This window comes from Gymnoscopelus microlampas (genome assembly GCF_963454915.1).
Source record: "Gymnoscopelus microlampas genome assembly, chromosome: 7".
Lineage (NCBI taxonomy): Eukaryota > Metazoa > Chordata > Actinopteri > Myctophiformes > Myctophidae > Gymnoscopelus > Gymnoscopelus microlampas.
The window spans coordinates 45,882,899-45,902,552 of NC_139944.1; the positions used below are offsets into that span (position 1 = coordinate 45,882,899).

At 40.2% G+C, this 19,654-nt stretch overlaps 1 protein-coding gene across 1 annotated transcript; it reads right to left on the reverse strand.

Annotated features, from left to right (window-relative positions):
• Positions 1–3,745: 3,745 nt before the first annotated feature.
• Positions 3,746–19,245, reverse strand: LOC311048582 (inter-alpha-trypsin inhibitor heavy chain H3-like). Its single transcript, XM_084061845.1, has 20 exons — positions 19,171–19,245; positions 17,620–17,780; positions 17,083–17,187; positions 16,832–16,994; positions 16,580–16,690; positions 14,453–14,581; positions 13,547–13,663; positions 13,233–13,401; positions 13,035–13,145; positions 12,274–12,455; positions 10,905–11,084; positions 10,434–10,561; positions 9,581–9,882; positions 8,521–8,739; positions 7,838–7,963; positions 6,576–6,680; positions 5,921–6,089; positions 4,919–5,067; positions 4,528–4,615; positions 3,746–4,309 (listed from the first exon to the last, which is right to left on the reverse strand). Exons 1-20 carry the CDS (start codon positions 19,237–19,239, stop codon positions 4,195–4,197), a joined length of 2,898 nt encoding a protein of 965 aa, XP_083917971.1. The 5' UTR covers positions 19,240–19,245; the 3' UTR covers positions 3,746–4,194.
• Between the last annotated feature and the right edge of the window lie 409 nt (positions 19,246–19,654).

A 19,654-nucleotide genomic window follows, 5' to 3' on the forward strand; every position in this document is an offset into this window, starting at 1 on the left:
GATGGGCTCCAGTCACACAAAATGATGCCTGGGCTGTTCAACCTGCCCTTTAAACTCAGCTGAGGACAGACAATAGCAGTGTGCAGAAGTTCTTAAAGGGACAAACCCTCTAATATGAGATTCCTCCTTTTTTTTGCTGACACTGGGGTAGATTCAGTCCATTCCACAGAGGTCACCATTGATATATACTTTTCTGTCATCAGTCCAAAAAGCCAAGCTCTTGTAATGATTATATCCGATATCAGTTCTCTGCGAATATCAATAGTAAACTAAACTAATAATTATGTCTGTCTGTCTGTCTGTCTGTCTGTCTGTCTGTCTGTCTGTCTGTGCATGATATCGATAGTTCATCTCGGAAACTAGTGGACCAATCAGCACAAAATGTCTCCATCCCAAATTCAAGTCGCTCCACCCCAAATTGTTCACATTGGACTCATGGTGGTGCTATACCACCTTACTTTAGGTTTTGGCCTATAATAACTCTTGAACCATAGGTTTTAGAATCAAAATGCTGTTGTCTCCGCCAGGCCGAAGGCTGGCGAGAGAGTATGTTTTACCCTCCGTCCGTGTGTGTGTCCGTGTCTCTGTGTGTCCGTGTGTCCGTCCGTCCTGTCCGTGTGTTACCAGCTAATCTCTGGCACCGTTGGACCGGTGCGAAACTGTGCACCGGGCCAACGGTGCACAGTTGGCCCGGTGCGAAACTGTGCACACACACTCCCTGGATGCCAATTCAGAACCTCTGCCTCAAACTTTTCACATGGGCCTGTTATAGCGCCACCATGAGGCCGATTTGTGCAAAACCCATTTTTTTCCCATTACTCCTACAGTTTTTAACCAAACCTCATGCAAATCGGTACACAGTATCTCTATAGTCATGTGATCAACCCTGATCTGTCCGATTTCCCATATTCCATCCTCATTGGTTAAGGTTGCCATCCAAAGTTTGCAGGATTGGTCCGTTTTGAACAAACTGCCTCAAATCATGAACGCAGCTTGCCATTTCCATAAAATTGCACACACACATTCCCACTAGGCCGAGGAAGAAATGCCACTTGAAATGTTTCAAATCAGCCTCATGGTGGCGCTATAACAGGCCGATTTGCATTTTTAACTATAACCGTGAAAATTTGCACGCACATTCCCACTAGGCCGAGGAAGAAATGACACCCTTTTCACATTGGCCTATTATAGCGCCACCAGGAGGCCACAATAATTGACCTGACCTGGCGGAGACCTGTGCGCCGAGGAGCACTTTTTCTAGTTTTCTCTGGATTACTTGATGCTGACGCACCTCCCCATATACTGTAGTGTAGGCCATGGCCAATTCTGCATGGCTAGACCTTCCGCCATGTACCATTTTCTTCAGAGCATACTTTTTGATATTCTTCCAACAGATTTTGGCCATAGCATAACTTGCTAGTGCCACACATCAGAACATGATACATATATCACACATATCATCAGTGGTGGAAAAAGTACTCAAATGTTTTACTTAAGTAAAAGTATCAATACTACGATGTAGAAGTGAAAGTCCGGAATTAAAAATGTAAAAGTATAAAAGCATTGGAATCAAAATGTACTTAAAGTACTAAAATGTTTGAAAATAGCAGATCTACAAGCCAATCTAGAAGCTCACAACATTTTGCGATGCAACGCGTTGTGAGCTTGTAGATTGGCTATTTTCAAATAGCATAGGTATGAAATAGAGCTAAAGTGGTTACTGTATGTTTTATAATGAAATATATTAATATCTGCAAAGTAACTAGTAACTAAAGTTGTAAATTATTGTAGTGGAGTAAAAGTGCAATATTTGCCTCAGAGATGTAGTAGAGTAGAAGTAAAAGTATAAATAATTGGAAACACTCCAGTAAAGTAAAAGTACCTCAAAATTGTACTTAAGTACAGTACTTGAGTAAATGTACTTAGTTACTTTGCACGACTGCATATCATATCATATCATATCATATCATATCATATCATATCATAGTATTAATTCCAATGATTGGAGATTTTACAATTGCTCATCCTCTTGCTGTCTTTTCATGACACATGTGATACTGGGTATTCAGGCCATTCCACAGAAGACAGCCCTCTATTGTGTGTCAGTTACCTTTCTTCTTCCTGTCATCAGTCCAAAATCCACCCTCTTGGCAATGTTGATATGTGATATCAGTTCTCTAGGGATAACAATAGTAAAAATGCATCTGTGGGTGCAACGGTCTCTCCATTGTCAAGTCATCTGGCTAATAAACAAACAAACAAACAAACAGACAGGACCGATTACCATTGGGGGAAGTACCGAGATGTTTTACTTAAGTAAAAGTATGAATTCCACAATGTAGAAATACTCTATAAGTAAAAGTCTGGTATTGAGAATAGACAAAAAGTACAAAAGTATTGGCGTCAAAACGTACCTACAAAACTTAAAAGTACTCATTACGCAGTATGGCCATTTCAAAATGTATTAAAATATTTTAAAATAGCAGATCTACAAGCTCACAACGCGTCACATCACGACACGTTTTGAGCTTGTAGATCGGCTGTTTTCATATAGCCAAAGTACATATAGGGCTGAAGTGGTTAATGCATGTTTTCTAATACTCCAAATCGACAAAGTAACTAGTAACTCAAGATTTCAAATAATTGTAGTGGAGTAAAAAGTACAATATTTGCCTCTGAGATGTAGTGGAGTACCGTAGTAGAAGTAAAAGCAATGAAAATTGGAAATACTCCAGTAAAGTAAAAGTACCTCAAAATTGTACTTAAGAAGTACAGTACAGTGCTGCCGATTACACACACATACACACAAACGCTCCCACAGACTCACACCCATAAGCCCATCCACACATGCAACCATGCACACATGATTCTCCTCACCTGTCAGGGCCGCTTCTCCCTACACGCACACTACGCAGGTTGCGTGGGGCCCCGCCTACCCGCCGATCAAAGAGGCCCCCTCTCCGCCCCCTCCCTTCAGCAGAAAATAACGTGCATTACTGCGTTCACATCAGTGCAGGCTGCGCAGCACACTAAAACCGAAATAAAGTAACAAAAAAAGTAACTTTATCCGCGGGAAACCCGAAAAAAAATCGCGAGGGACACATGCACGCGCGTCCCGTGTGTGTCCCGTATCATGCGTAGAGCCCCTGTGGAGTCTAAAGCGGCACTGTAGAAGATATTTACCGGTACTCGGTTCAACCATGGATTAAACACTTAACCCCAGCATTCATATTCTGGGGGCAACATTAGCCAAAAAACTGCAGATGTACAAACTCGGGTTGTAGATTGGTTATTTTTAATTAAGAAAGTTGGTGTGGAAGGACAAAGGCGGTCTAGTACAAGTAACTCAGGTGCATTTTACTAAGAATAGAGGGTTTAAGTAGGTTAAAATATATCACACCATTAGAAAGACTCAGATCCTCAGATAGGCTGTCTGTTTACATGATAGAACCGAAGCCAACAGGGCCATGGTAACTGTTAGAAGAAATTACATTTGCAAAGCACAAGGTGGCTTTACGGCAGGCAAAAGCAATCACAACAAGCTTTCATTGCAAGCGATAAACAGATTAGAAGTCTGTTTATTTAACCAAAATATAAGCTCAACCCTGCAGATATGAAGGGATTTATATTGTGAAAAGCTAACTGCTGAAGCTCAAGACCATATGAGTTAGAAAAGAGGCTTTTGGCCATCTGAGTTGACAGCACACACTGAAACAATGTGCGTGCAAAGTTCCACGGCAATTGGACGCTGCGTTTATGATTTGAGGCATTTTGAGCCACTCTCGCAAACTCTGGAAGCCAATCAGGATGGAATTTGAAAAATCGGACAGATCGGCCTTTATCACATGACTATAGAGATAATGTGTACCGATTTGCTTGATGTTTGGACAAAATCTGTAGGAGTAATACAAAAAATTATAATTTGTAACTAGAAAAAGTGCTCCTCTGAGCACAGGTCAGGTAGGTTATTGTGGGCCAGTAATGTCTGGAATTCGCCAATCAGGATGGAATATGAAAAATCTGACTCTACTCTATAGGAGTAATATAACTCCCATCCAGGGAGTGTGCGTGCACAGTTTCACGTCGATCGGGCCAACAGTGCCGGAGATTAGCAGTTCACAGACACACGTGTATATTAAATCAGAGTGTATTTTTAAACTGTTTGAGATTTATTTGGTGCGATGGTGCACTCAGTTATAATTGTGTCACAAGGAAGTCAGACGGTTCTCTCTGAAGAGCGAGCTCAGGAGACACAGACCAGCAGTCCAGTGTCGGGGCAGAGGTTACACTGTAGTCCACAGCGGGTGTTCTAGAAGAAAAACATAATTTGTATTGGTACAGTGGTGCTAGTAGTATCATTACGTCACTTTGTGAAAGATGGCAAATGTTCAGCCACAGAGTCACATTAGCCAGTAAACCTTTGCAACTATCAAGCTGTGGGAAAACTCACAAGGCTTGGTAAAGACATGGTCATGCACTGACAGGAATGACACTTAAAAAGATCAATACAGATACACTGGACCATACCTGGGCGCAATAACCTCCATGTTATGGATTCTGAGTTTTGCTGTAATGGAGTTTTCTTGCAGTATGGAATAAACTGCAGGCTTTGCCACTGGAAGACAGACGACAAAGACAAGACTGACAGTTGAAAATACTTGTCTTTAAAAGTGGTATCTCTTTTAAAATTCAAGCACACATGCACCCCACCTGGGCAAACACGCTCTCTCACACACACACACACACACTCACACTCACACACACACACACACACACACACACACACACACACACACACACACACACACACACACACACACACACACACACACACACACACACACACACACATACACACACACACACACACAAATCCAATTTGTACTTTTTTACACACATGATATATGATCCCACTCACCTAAAATTCCTTCAGTGTTGTTGCCTGATGGAAACTGTCTCAAGACAGGCCAGAGAAGTTTCTCTCCCTTGTTCTGATGAAGCAGGATGACAATACGTGTATCTCCGATTGAAACGTCCATCTCATTGTCCCGCAGAATAAGTGTGACGCTACAAACAAACAAGCATCCCAACTTACTTTTATGTTTATGGGCCTAACACAAAATATACAACCCAAATGCAATCTAAAAAATAGATTATGACAAATGAATCCTTTTTAAAGGGCAAGACCACTTTGGTAGAGGTTTGGGTTGTGTAGTTACCTTGCCATGATGTAACTCCAAAGGTGGACAGGACATAAACATAATTGCTCCATTGATTAGAAATTGATCATTCAAAATATGCATCTCATTGACTTACTGTACATTGTACACTGAAACAGCTCTCAAAGTCACTCTTATAGCCCGTAAACGAACACAAACGAAGTTGATTCAGACATTATAGAACATCACCAAACCCAATACTGTTTGTGTTTTTAATACAAAAGTTAACTTCCTATTTGTTTTACTATTTTAAGATCCGGATCCAGTCCGGGTTTTCTATTCTTCCTAATGAAAATAGCAAAATAAACAGGAAGTTAACCTTTTTATAAAAAAAACAGTACTGGGTTTGGTGATGTTCTATATTGTCTGAATCAACTTCGTTTGCGTTCGTTTATGTGCGAAAAGAGTGACTTTGAGAGCTGTTTCACCGTACAATGTATGTCAATGGGGAGCATACAGTATCTTGAATTATCAATTTCTAATCAATGGAGCAATTATTTTTGATTTCTTGTCCACCTTTGGAGTATACATCATGGCAAGGAAACTACACAACCCAAACCTCTACCAAAGTGGTCTTGCCCTTTAAGATGTCACTGTTCTAACCCCCTATTATTACACAATCAGAGTTCATATATCATTTTGGATCCATTCATGCACTCAGAATTGAATTAACACTGAGGACTTTACGTAGGCTTTGGTACCTTCCTGCTGTTGTGTGGTCCTGGCCCCAGTTAAAAGCTCCCACAAGCTGTCCGTCTCGCACAGTGATGGAATCGGTGTTCACCTCAATATGCTGATTTTTGTAGTGAATAACAATCTTCTGGAAGCCCCCCTGCAGTGATCGTCTGAGCTTCCCGTTCACAGACAATCCTGGGACAGCAGAGGAGATACCAATTGTGAGCTTGTAGATCGGCTATTTTCAAATGGCCGAAATGTATATAGGGCTGAAGTCGGTAATATAAGTTTTGTAGTAATACTCAAAATCTACAAAGTAACTAGTAACTCAAGTTTTCAAATAATTGTAGCGGAGTAAAAGTAAAATAGTTGCCACTGAGATGTAGTGGAGTAGAAGTAAAAGTAATGAAAATTGGAAATACTCAAGTAAAAATACCTCAACATTCTACTTAGTACAGTACTTGAGTAAATGTACTTAGTTACTTTACACCACTGCTACTGTAAGCATGGTTCCCTGAGCAGGGACCAAACGCCTATAACCCTAAGAAACTTGACATACATCATGTATCGAACACTACACAGATTTAGGCATTTTAGGGCAAATTAATAGATATTTAAACACATTATGCAAGTGCTATTAGTCAAACAAAATGTAAGAGCAGGATAATATACTGCAGTGACCTGTGTCGGGGTCTCGCAGTAATTTCAGATGTTTGGCACTGACATCATAACATAGCGGGAGGGTCTGGTTCTCAGCTCCTAGCAGAAACTTGTGATAGAAAGGGACTTAAAAGCAGAGAGAAAAAGAAAAAGAGAGAGAAAGAAAGAAAGAGAGAGAGAGATAATTTAAACTCAATGTCATATTATACAAACAAATCGAGAGAGAGAGAGGAGAGAAAAAAGTGTATATTGCAAATAAAAAGGTTAGGCCAATACATATAGACAAATGTACATGAAATTAAGTTTCAATCATTTTATACTTTTTCACAACGACGCTTGACAAAAAGAGCTGAGTTATGAGTTTATTTCTGTCAAGAGCCACAGTCATGCAAAGAAGCACGAACTGGTCTTTAACCCATTAAGACCGGGAACGCATCTGTGTCATTTTTTAATTTCTTTGGCTATTAAAAAATAGCAGATATACAAGCTCATAGCGTGGCACCGAGTGCCGTGCTATGAGCTTGTAGATCTGCAATTTTTTTATAAAGCAAAAATATTCTTGCATATCTTTGAATATGTTTTTTAAAGCGGACGTTTGTAAAATATTTTGATCCACGGACCTCCAGAAGCAAAGATTTAAGTTACAAATGTTCGCTTTAAAAAATATGTATTAAAAGATTTGCACGATTTTTCAAAAATTATAAAATAATGGTTACAGCTAAAATCTAAAATGACACAGAAGTGTTCCCGGATTTGAATGGGTTAATCAGACCTTGCAGGCCTGCTGAATTTTAGGGACATACTGTAGCCCAGTGCCCCCCCCCCCCCCCCCAATCATGTGGGGACCCACAGGTTGAGAACCACTGCTGTAGCACATATACATATACTGTATCATTGATGTATTCTCATGAATTTCTTTTAATAGAAAGTAGCCTACTGTATAGGCTACTGTACAATTATTAATGACTTAGGGTAGGTGCCAGTAATGCACAGTAGGACTACACACTTTACTCACTAATTTAAACTCAGTGTCATATTTTCTAAACACATCAAAATTATTCTAAGTTTCATATTTTCAGTTCATGCATAAATGAGTTGTGACCCAGTAAGGCGTGCTTTTACTTTGACAACTTAAAGCTCATTCATGAGTTACCGTATGTAATGTCGCTCAATTTAGTTAAGTGTTTATGAAAGTATAATGAAACTAACTGAAGTGTTTTAAATGTGTCTTTTTATTAGAAATGCATGGCTTTTTACAAAAATCATATTTACATGCACAATACCTTTCGTTGTTCTTGGTGCTTCTGTTGTTGTTGGTGCTTGATAAGGTACGTCAAAATCAGCGGGTTCATGAGTTATCATCATAAGGTCATCACTAACATCAACATCATCATAGCTGTAGTCCATAGCTGCAATCAAAGTACAAACTGTATTACAAAACTTGTAGGGACTTTCTATTAACTTATAGAGTACTTTAGAATGATTCCTTGGACGATTGACGAAGTTATAGCTTCTCAAGAAAATAACTTTATTTGTTTTGTATTACTGGTGTTGCTTATTTACACAGAGTTTGTAGCGTAGAGATGTGTCTTGCAGACAGGCTAAGATTTCAATTCCCCCCTTACATTATCCCTGTGTCACCTGGATGCTCATTGATGCAGTATACCTTATTAACCCATATTTGCAAATTGCTTAATTCAATTAGAGAAAAGGACACCAAAATTACAAAAGCAGGACAGGGTAAAGGTGGGCCAAAGCGGTAGCACGTAAAATTACGTAAATGACAGGCTGGAATTGGGCTGATGGCATAGAAAAAGAACTGAGTTATGAGTTATTTCTGTCAAGATCCACAGTCATGCAAAGAAGCATGAACTGGTCTTTAGCCCATTAAGACCGGAAACGCATCTGTGACATATTTTGATTTCTTTGGCTATTAAAAAAATAGCTACTGTGCAATGCATACTACCGGATGGCCTTTTCCTAGTTGGTGACGACTGCATCACGCGGCTGCCTCGTTGAGAGACTCTAGTGAAAATTGGTTCAGCCTCGATCACGCGGGTGACTTTAGTGACACTTGGTTGACCCTCGATCACGCGGGTGAGTTTAGTGAAAGTTGGTTGAGACTGGATCACGCGGGTGACTTTAGTCTTACTTGGTGAAGACTGTAGCAAACGGTGGACAGAGTCTGGAACCGGAAGACAAAGAATATTGCTTAACAATTTTTTTAACCATTTTCAATCTGGCATCCCTATTTTGGACATATATTGTCAAAAAGTAATGGCAGAAAATAGCAAATCCCATTGGGACGCGTTGTATGCTTGGCTGCTTGCTTGTAGATAGCTATGTTACTGTCGGTTAATATATTAAGGTCACCAATTTCACAGTTTTTTTGCAAATTTGTATTGTATTGTAAACGGTCTAAAAGTCCTTTCCAGTTGAACGCCAGTCTCCAGTGCTTGGCAGGAACTTTACCCTGTTCCGCCTGTACACCCCATTTATGGACATTTTAGGCGGAAAAAACAGATTAGGTTTGGACAGTGGTGGAAAAAGTATTCAAATGTTTTACTTAAGTAAAAATTTAAACTTTAAAATGTACTTGAGTAAAAGTACAAAAGAATAGGTATGAAAATGTACTTAAAGTACCATAAGTAAAAGTACTAAAATGTTTGAAAATAGCAGATCTACAAGCTTACAGTGAGCTTGTAGATCTGCTATTTTCAAATAGCCTCGGTATGCTATAGTGGTTAATGTATGTTTTATAATGTAATAATTTATATCTGCAAGTAACTAGTAACTAAACTTTTCAAATAATTGTAGTGGAGTAAAAGTCCAATATTTGCCTCTGAGATGTTCTGGAGTAGAAGTAAAAGTATAGACAATTGGAAATACTCCAGTAAAGTAAAAGTACCTCAAAATTGTACTTAAGTACAGTACTTGAGTAAATGTACTTGGTTACTTTACACCACTGGATTAATTGGACACGAGAGACACGACAGTGTTCTACATGCAGTTGTATGTAAACATACCGATACCACCGTAGCCTACTATACCCATGTCAGGGGGTGAATCCATAGCGCCTGAGGATAACAGCACTGCATGTCCTCCAAATCCACGAGATTGTGTGCCACCGGAACCAGGGCCTAACCCAGTCCTTCCTGCTGACATCATCGGTCTCTCTCCTTCTTTGGGTTTATGGAGAACCTGTGTGTTCTCCCCTGGGGGCTTCGTGACCACCATGGACGTGTGTGGCGTCACAAAACTGTATTTCAGAGACAGCTCCAGGGCCTCTTTCTTCACGTTCTCCTTCTCAGCGTCAGCTAACTGCAACCTATGATCGACACATGATGTCAGTGCAAAGTTGTTGGTAACACTTGCTCATACAGTAGGTACCCGTAATTACGCTTAATTTATGATTACTTAATACATTATTTAGGCATTTATTAAGCATTCATTAAGCCTTCATTAATCATGAATTCCTTGTAAATCATGATTAATTAACATCATTAGTTAAGCAAAGTTATTTAATACATGATTTAAGCATTAATAAAGCATTAATTAAGCATTAATTCATCATGAATTTCTTGTAATTCATCATGAATTAACATAATCAGTTAATCATTAGTTGATAGTTACATCAGTTAATACATGAATTACAAGGATTTCATGATACATTCATGATGAATTAATGCTTAATTAACGCTTAATCAATGCTTAAATAATGTATTAAGAAATCATAAATTAAGCGTTAATTACGGGTACCTTATGAGCAAGTGTTACCAAGTTGTTGATGAGTCACATGACTGTGAATCATATATTACACACAGTAAAACTCAACATGTGACAATAATGATTAGAATAGGTTATTGACAGCATATTCACTCTTTGTCCAGGAGCTGTTTCACCGTGAGGTAGGCCCAGACCCTCTGGAGGTGGTGATGGTCAGAAATGGTTCCAGTGGGCTCCGGCCTGCTATCTTTCTCAGACTCAAACTCCATCTTTGTGCTTTTCTAGGATCATCAAAATGTATCCTTGTGTCAGGACAGTTACTGTCAAGAAAGACTTTTTCAAATGGCCGAAATGTAAATAGGACTGAAGTGGTTAATGTATGTTTTGTTATAATAATAATCAAAATCTACAAAGTAACTAGTAGCCAAAGTTTTTAAATAAATGTAGTGGAGTAAAAGTACAATATTTGGATCCGAGATGTAGTGGAGTAGAAGTAAAAGTATTGGAAATTGGAATTACTCAAGTAAAGTACGAATAACTCAAAATTGTACTTAAGTACAGCACTCAAGCAAATGCACTTAGTTACAGTACTTTCCACCACTGACAGTGAGCAGCTTTCCTTACCGAAAGGGCGACAACCCGTGGAATAAACGTGTCGATGTTGTTGTCTGTGATCTGACCGGCCACCACGATTTCAGAGCCATTGTAATACTGGCTGAAGTTGGTCTTGGTTAGATTAGTCCCACCAACATAGATCATTATCACATCTGTCAACAAGGGATTGGCAACCTCTTCATAGAAACCCTGGTGAAATACAGCAATATTATAGTTGGGAATTTCCTTAGCATTCAGTCTTGATGCTGCTGCTGATATTTTGCTACTGGAAATGTAGAACATGCAGTAATCAACTAAATACAACAGTGAGAAGTGTATATCAGTGGTTCTCAATCTTTTTCATGTCAAGGACCCCCAAATTGACACTTATTAGCCCGCAGACCCCCATTTGAAAAGATATGCCCGGGACCCCCCATAAGAGACGATTTTTACGGCTCTAGCAGTGATTCTCGAGCATTTTAATTTCAAGGGACCCCCAGTTTGACATGCATTAGAGGCTACAGACCCCCATTTAATGGCATTTATATCATGGGACCTCAATTTATATTGTAAAATCAATGTTAATTTAACTCTGAGAGTGTACAAATGGAACCAAATGGACCCGTTGGGGTCCATTTGGTTCCATTTGTACACTCTCAGAGTTACAGACCCATAAGGGTCCATAATTTGGTTCCTAACCCCCATTTAGCTGGGGACCCCCTGGAACTTCCTCAAGGACCCCTGGGGGTCCCCGGACCCCACTTTGAGCCTCGTCACTCAAGGGTCCTTCTGGTCGATCGACACGGTCACGACTTTTTTTCTGTTCTGGCCCCACAGTGGTGGAATGAACTTCTCACTGATGTCAGGACAGCAGAGTCACTGCCCATCTTTCGCCGCAGGCTGAAAACCCACCTCATCAGGAAACACTACCCTTCCTCTTTGCCTGGCCTACTTGTTGTTAACTAGTTGTACGAACTCTTGTTTTATTGTTGTATTGTTTTATTGGATCTTGTTTAGTCGATACACTTATTTGTTTTAGCTCGTGCTCATTTGATTTTGCTATTTTGTCTCATCTGTTTAAGAAAGTAGGTAGCTGATATATTGCACTTTTACCTTAGCGCTAGGTATACTCTTGGTTGCTTGTTTTTGCAGGAAATGCACTTAAGACTTCTGGTGATTAGTAGTTTCGTTCCCTACCTATGTTGAATGCACTTATTGTAAGTCGCTTTGGATAAAAGCGTCTGCTAAATGACTGTAATGTAATGTAGTGTAATGAGAAGAGAACCAATGGTCTATATAGTAACTCTACATCAAACACTAATTGGAATTTTATCATATCTCTTAACTCTTACATCAAACCCCACAAACTGGAGGGAAATGAAGTGAAATATCTCTTAACCTGCAGCTGCAAGTCAGCATCTGAATCCTGATAAATCCGTCGTGCCGCACCGTTGTTCTCCAGCGCCATCTTCTCCAGGAACTCAAAATTGACATCAAATCCAAAACCAAGACAGTAGAGAGGGTATTTCTCATTTATGGACTTCCTTACATTGGCCTGTATTCTTTCGAGATTCGTCACCCCTGTAATGATAACCAAACAGTGGTGGGAAAAGTACAAACATTTTTTGCTTAAGTAAAAGTAGCAATACCACATTATAAAAGTAAAACGTGTTCAAAATGTTACTTGAGTAAAAGTACAAAGGTATTGGCATCAAAATATACTTAAAGTACCAAACGTAAAAGTACTAAAATGTTTGAAAATAGCAGATCTACAAGCTCACAACAAATAGCCAAGGTATAAAATAGGGCTAAAGTGGTTAATGTATGTTTTATAATGTAATCATTTATATCTTCAAAGTAACTAGTAACTAACTTGTCAAATAAAAGTACAATATTTGCCTCTGAGGTGTAGTGGAGTATACGTATAAGTATTAGAAATTGGAAATACTAAAGTAAAGTACAAATACCTCAAAAGTGTGCTTAAGTACAGTACTTGAGTAAATGTACTGTTACTTTACACCACTGTAACCAAATGACTTGAAAATGAAGTCGTTTAGTCTGCCATTGTTATCCATACAGAACTGATCAGATATAATCATTATCTAGAGGGTGGGTTTTAGAATGATTACAGGAGGGTGGGGGGGGGGGGGGGGGTATTACCTGAGGTTGGATCACCATCGGTGAGAAGTATTAGAAGAGATGCAGAGCCTTCTCTGGGCTGTCGCTTCAGCATTTCTGCACCTTCCAAAACGGCAGCATTGATATCGGTCGCTGCAATGAGAACACATTTCATTGCCATTCTGATTCTGGCATCATTTCACAAGCTCTGACAGAAGTGTATAGATCAGGACGGTATACCTCCTGCGTCTCGGATGCGCCGTACAAACTCTTTGGCAGCTGCCAGGTTTTCACTGGTGGCCTGGGAGAGTTCTCTTTTCCAGGAGGAAACACTGCTGTCAAAAATAACCAAACCAAAGAAATCTTCTTCCGCCAGGTCTCCCAAGATGTGTAGAAGAGCAAGACGGGTCTGAAAAAAATGATAATTTCGTTAATAAGAATAACTTCATTAATTTGTGTATGGCAATTGGCAACATTTCATTTGATCTTAGTGCGAGTAAACAACAGTATGCTTTTGAAATGTAGCCAAACACTATACAAACACTGTGCCATACCTGATGCATTTTCTTGCCATGCATGGAGCCACTTCGATCAATGATGAAGACAACATTCTTTGGTATGCGGGGGAGACCACTTGGGGCAAAGTGATGGACAAAATACCCACCAGACACCTTTGCAGGTTGGAAAAGAACGGGGGGAAAACTACCGTCAGTATGGAATACTGAAAAGACTGCAGATGACAATAAATGTCACTTATAATTCCTACTACAATGTCTCGTGCTAATAGATGCTAAACAAGCCATGAGCTGTGGTGAGCCTTATTGAGCCGTCACTTTTCCTACATTCGTACTGTAGCAGAGTGGTTTTATTGTCAGCTGCAAGTGGAGTGTTATGGGGCAGTTAAATTAGCCTGGAAACCAGACGAATCTGCCAGTGCAAAAAAATGCTCCCTAAGTTGTGGGGTACCAATCAGGGCCCAGTATGCAAATGTAGGGCGGGTTTATCACCAGAGCATTGTTTTAAAATCAGCCCCTTGGAAATGCAGGTCCTACACAGAGATTCCAGACTAATCTCTACACAGCGATATTAGCCTGGCCATGCAGGCTACAGTTGTACAGTTGCTCATTTCAAGACAGTCAATCAGTCCTCTTTCTCTGTTCTGTATCTTGCAGTGAGAATGGAACAGTGCCGCACAGACAGAGACACTGATTTCAAAAAGTAAGTGTAAGAGTCAATTCCTCTATACTTAAAGGAGAATTAAAACAACATATAAAGGTAAGGAAAAGGCTAGTCCAAAATTCTCCTTTAAGTTGACATGACATTAAATAATATAATGTAGCTTCAGCAGTATCTTGAGTCATCCATCCAATCCAAACTTCTTACACATACAGAATGTACAATTAGTTTAAGACAGGATCACCTGCACACTGTGGATGTTCTGCACTGAAGTCTCACCATACCTTGACATCTCCCAGTGAGGCGTCCCTGTTGACATCATAGGCAATAACCAGATCTCCATTCATTCCCTGTGGTCCACAGCTGTCACACATGATCTGCTGTTGCTCTGTAGGGTAAAAATGCACCCAAGCCTGGGAGCAGGATATACATCACTCATTAACCCATTAAGACCTGAGGCCAATTCTGAAAAAAATCTTTTCTGAATGAAATATAAAAAAAGAGAGAGAGAAAAAAGAAAATAATCTCAAATTATTTTGTTCCAGGGACCCCCAGAAGCAAAGATTTGAGTTACAAATGGTCTGGTCACTTTTGAGCATGCTTTTATCTCAATTTCAAAGCTCATAGAGCAGGAACGTGTTGGAAACTCTCTTTTTTCAAATTCACTATTTGTGCCAGCCAAATCCTGCATTTTTATTTATGTTAGCTTTTTTGAACAAAATTTTAAAAAAAGGGAGAAAAAAGAAAATAATCTCAAAATATTTTGTTCCAGGGACCCCTAGAACCAAAGATTTGAGTTACAAATGTTCGCTTTAAAAATATATATTCAAAGATTTGCAGAAATAGCAGATTTACAAGCTCGTTAAGTTTGTTAAGGGTTTTCCTGTAGCAATACATTCTTCAAATACAGTATACTGAATATGTATCTTGCACAAATGAATAGTCAATCTAATTATATAAACGACAAGTTACTTCCGCGCGCCGCTGACGCTATAGACCAATTATTTGTTTACCAACATTGAGACTGGATGCACAGGTGATTGTTTCACGCAATCAATTCTCAACCTGTTGTTTCGGGGTTTGCTGGTTTCAGCACACCCCAACCCCCTCTTGTGTGTTGGCTAGTGAGGCGCGTCCTAGCGAGACCTGACAGAATGGGTTTCATTGCGCGCACACTGGTTGCACGCATACTGGTTCTTATCAGTGTGACGTCGTCTGTTAAGGGGTCTATAGCCACAGCTCTGTAATCGAGTAAACACAACGGCGCCATAGAACATGTCACCAACACACTAGCCACGGCCGCCTTTCACAATTTACGGGTGGCGTAGGGCACCTATCATTGCTCACTTCACAGTTTCCACGTCGCAACATAATTTTTCCCACTCACGACATTTCGGACAAAACGGAACGTGAAACACTTTCGTACCTTTTACCGTGCACACCACCGACACCGAACGGCGACGGGTTTCGCCGAAACAACACGAGCGGCCGCCATTGCACTCTGCCCATCTCCTCCACAACAACACACAAGCAGCTCCTTTGCTTCAACCCCCCCCCCCCCCTTCTTACGTACCTCCTTTGTTCCACCCAGGACGTTACTTTCACTTCACTCATGTCTCGATCACAATATGTCCGTCCTTCACGTGCCATGTTCATCCCAAACACAAAAACAAACGCCGACGGCCACAGCACTGCACGTTGGCCTGGTAATTCTGGTAAACACACCAGCCTAGGTTCATGACATCAAAGGACTCGACAGTGATGTCATCATTATGCAACCCAGAAGTACAAATACCAAGGATACGTCAGTGATGTCAGTCGGGTTGCCAAGTCATGCCAGGTTCTCAAAAACAAGCGACAGAAACAAGCAAACCGTGCATGAAAAAAAAAAAAAACAGCCGAAGGGGTCCGCCATGTTCCAGGGGGGTCCCCGGGGGTCCCAACACTCACAGGGGGTCGGTGGACCACCAGGGGGTCCGCGGACCACCAAGGTAACAATCAATATTAACATTTTTTCCCAAAATGTTTTCTTTTTTTTCTTTTCCTTTTGGACAGTTTTACTCCGGCAACTTGGGTACCCCAATATACACGCGACCACGCTGGGCCCCGTGCGCGGCTGGGGTTGAGGGGGGCGTAGCCCCCCGAAACTCTAGTAATCTAATAAAAGTGTACATTGCAAATGATGGACAAATTATATTGTCATAAGTTATAGTAAAGAGAATTTCTGAAAGTAATTATTTGCTTAACATATAGTAGTAACCAATATTACCCAATTTGTAAAAGTACCTTTTTACTAAAAAATAATATTGTTACATATTTTGTGTTACCTATGTGATGTGTTTACCCAACACTGGTACTGTAACTACATATTGCCCTGTATAATGTTGTACTGCACTGGACAGTAACGTTACCTGATTGTGAGCGTGTGTTTTTGTAATGGCATTGGCTAGAGCATTGGTACTTAGCCCTCCTTTAACCTGGACAAAGGTAATGCCCGGCTTCTCATTGATGTATACGTCCATCTGGCATTGAAAACAAACAAAACATACATGTTGAGTTATAGAACCAAGGACAAACTGTATGAGTTGCTACAGTATTTTCACAACTTGATTTAATAGCATTTCGTATTACTGATTCCCACTGTATGAATCAATCAGATTCACCTTGAAGTCTTTGACAGGCTGCATGGGTCGGGCGTGGATCTGCAGCTCATATTTGCCCAGTGTGCGTTTCAGAAGCTCCTCGTATGTGAGTTCAAAGGTCACCTTTTGGAGAGCGGCCACAGTCACAGAGGTCTTAAACTCCTCGAGTGTTCTCCCCACGGAACTGTACCGGAAAGACGCATCTCGTTTTCATACTTTTAAAACATGAATGTTACTATTTCACACTGAAAATGCACAGCTCCATCATTTACCTGACCACACCAGCACTTTCGCCCCGGGACACAGCCTCGGTGTACTGCTGTTGTGCTTGCTCCTTAGCTTTCACAACACCGTCATACATCTGGCCCTCAATACGCCTGAGAAAGAGCAACAGTGAAAGAGCTGAAGCCTCGTTGTACTTTGTCTTTAAACTAAAATGCACTTTGCAGTTTGCACATCCAGTCTAGAGGTTACTTTATCATACTGCAGAATCGCTCACCAGAAATTACCTTTTTCCAACTTGGAAAGTTTGGTCTGGTCACTTATGAGGCTTTTATCTCAATTTGAAAGCTCATAGAGAATGAACGAGTTGGAAACTGTCACTTTTGTCAAGTGCAGTATTTGACACAGCCAAAATCTTTCATTTTAATTTATTTTTGCTTTTAATTGTTTTTTTCTGTTATTTTCTGTTTGTATGTTTGTTTTTATTGGCCAGGTCCCTATCCTATAAGAGATTTCATATCTCAAGAGGTCTACCTCAATAAATAAAGGTTTAATAAAAAATGGTGATATCTTTTCTAGAGACCCACATTTTGAAGTTGCTGATGAATGCATTCTTAGGGATCCTGACTTGGAAATGTATTTCTTTGGGTGCGTCCACACGGTTGACAACGCGACTGGTGACGACAGTGGTGGCATAGCGACTGGTCACATTGGAGTTGATGTGGAAGCTGTAGATGTCCCAATCCTCCTGGAAATATACACCACATAACACAACACAACTGACCACTGACCAGAACTTACCAGAGAATTAAAACAATGCTGAACAAAGCAAATACTATCTTAACAGCCTATTACATCCCAAAGTTGGCCATCACCACACCCGTTCTCAGGATTACATTATTTTACAAATTCCCTCTGCTAATTCTGAACTGGGTAAGACAGCCTTTCGTTACTATGCCCCTCACATGTGGAACTCTCTACAATCGGTTCTAAAATTGGAGAACCTGATCTCACTTGATCGCTTCAAATTACTTATGAGAAATACTCTGAGCTCTAACTGTACTTGTACACTCTGAAATGTTATTATCCTGTAATGTAATATAATGTATTGTGTTTAAATTGTATGCTGTGTACACTGTAATCAGGGCGTCATTGGAAAAGAGAGCTGGCTCGGAATTGTCCTTCCTGAATAAATAAAGGTGAAAGAAGAAAGAAGTAGTTGAGCAGGTGTTACTTCAATAGCACATTGGGAATCTCATTGGTCCTACGGCAGAAACACCCCCTATATCAACCCTCATTTTTGGACTTTCAATTGCCTTCCACAACAAGAGAGGCCTGTACATTCTCCTAGTACTCCTACTTTCAACACACACACACACACACACACACACACACACACACACACACACACACACACTGACAGAGTCGCAGAGTATTAAACAACAGTCAGCAGGTCCTTCACCTCTGACATCTGTTGTGGTGTTTGTCAAAGAGACATAGTTCACTGTGTTGAAACAATTGACTGTTAAAGAAACGTTTTATTTTGGGCTAAAGTACAGTCACAGATCTGAGAAAAGCTTTAAATCCCTTTCAACTGCATGAGATCATCTCCTGTCTGCGTTCAAATAACAAACACATTTTCAGAAGGTTTAACTTTGATCTGTTATGTTACACTGTTACGTCACAGACTAAATATTCCTTTGATGTTAACCCATTGAATCCGGTAACGCGTGTCTGTCATTTTAGATTTCTTTGGCTATTCAAAAATAACAGATATACAAGCTCATAGCGCGGCTATGAGCTTGTAGATCTGCTATTTTTGAAAAAACGTGATAATTTGTGCAAATCTTTGAATATACATTTTTCAAAGCGAGCATTTGTAAAATATTTTGTTCCAGATTTTGTCCCAGAAGATTTGAGTTACAAATGTTCGCAAAAGGATTTGCACAAATTTTCACGATTTTTCAAAAGTAGCAGCGCGCGATGAGCTTGTATATCTGCTATTAATTTTAATAGCCAAAGAAATCTAAAATGACAGAGATGTGTTTCCCCGGCCGGATTGAATGGGTTAATAGTTGCAGTGCTACTCTCTGTTTTTCAGCACACCCCAATACATGCATGTCATTATATTACCTTACCTTGACTGGTGCTGCAGAAACAAAAGCCAGCAACAACCCAAGAAGGGTGAGTCGCACCACTCTCTCCATGATGGGCTCCAGTCACACAAAATGATGCCTGGGCTGTTCAACCTGCCCTTTAAACTCAGCTGAGGACAGACAATAGCAGTGTGCAGAAGTTCTTAAAGGGACAAACCCTCTAATATGAGATTCCTCCTTTTTTATGCTGACACTGGGTAGTAGATTCAGTCCATTCCACAGAGGTCACCATTGAATGTATACTCTTCTGTCATCAGTCCAAAAAGCCAAGCTCTTGTAATGATTATATCCGATATCAGTTCTCTGTGAATATCAATAGTAAACTAAACTACTAATGGTCTGTCTGTCCGTCCGTCCAGTACGTGATTCCTCCTTTTTTCACTGACTGACTGTCTCACACACCGCAAAAGTTTTGGCATCAAAATATGCTTATGGTACATAAAGTACCAAAAGTAAAAGTACTCAA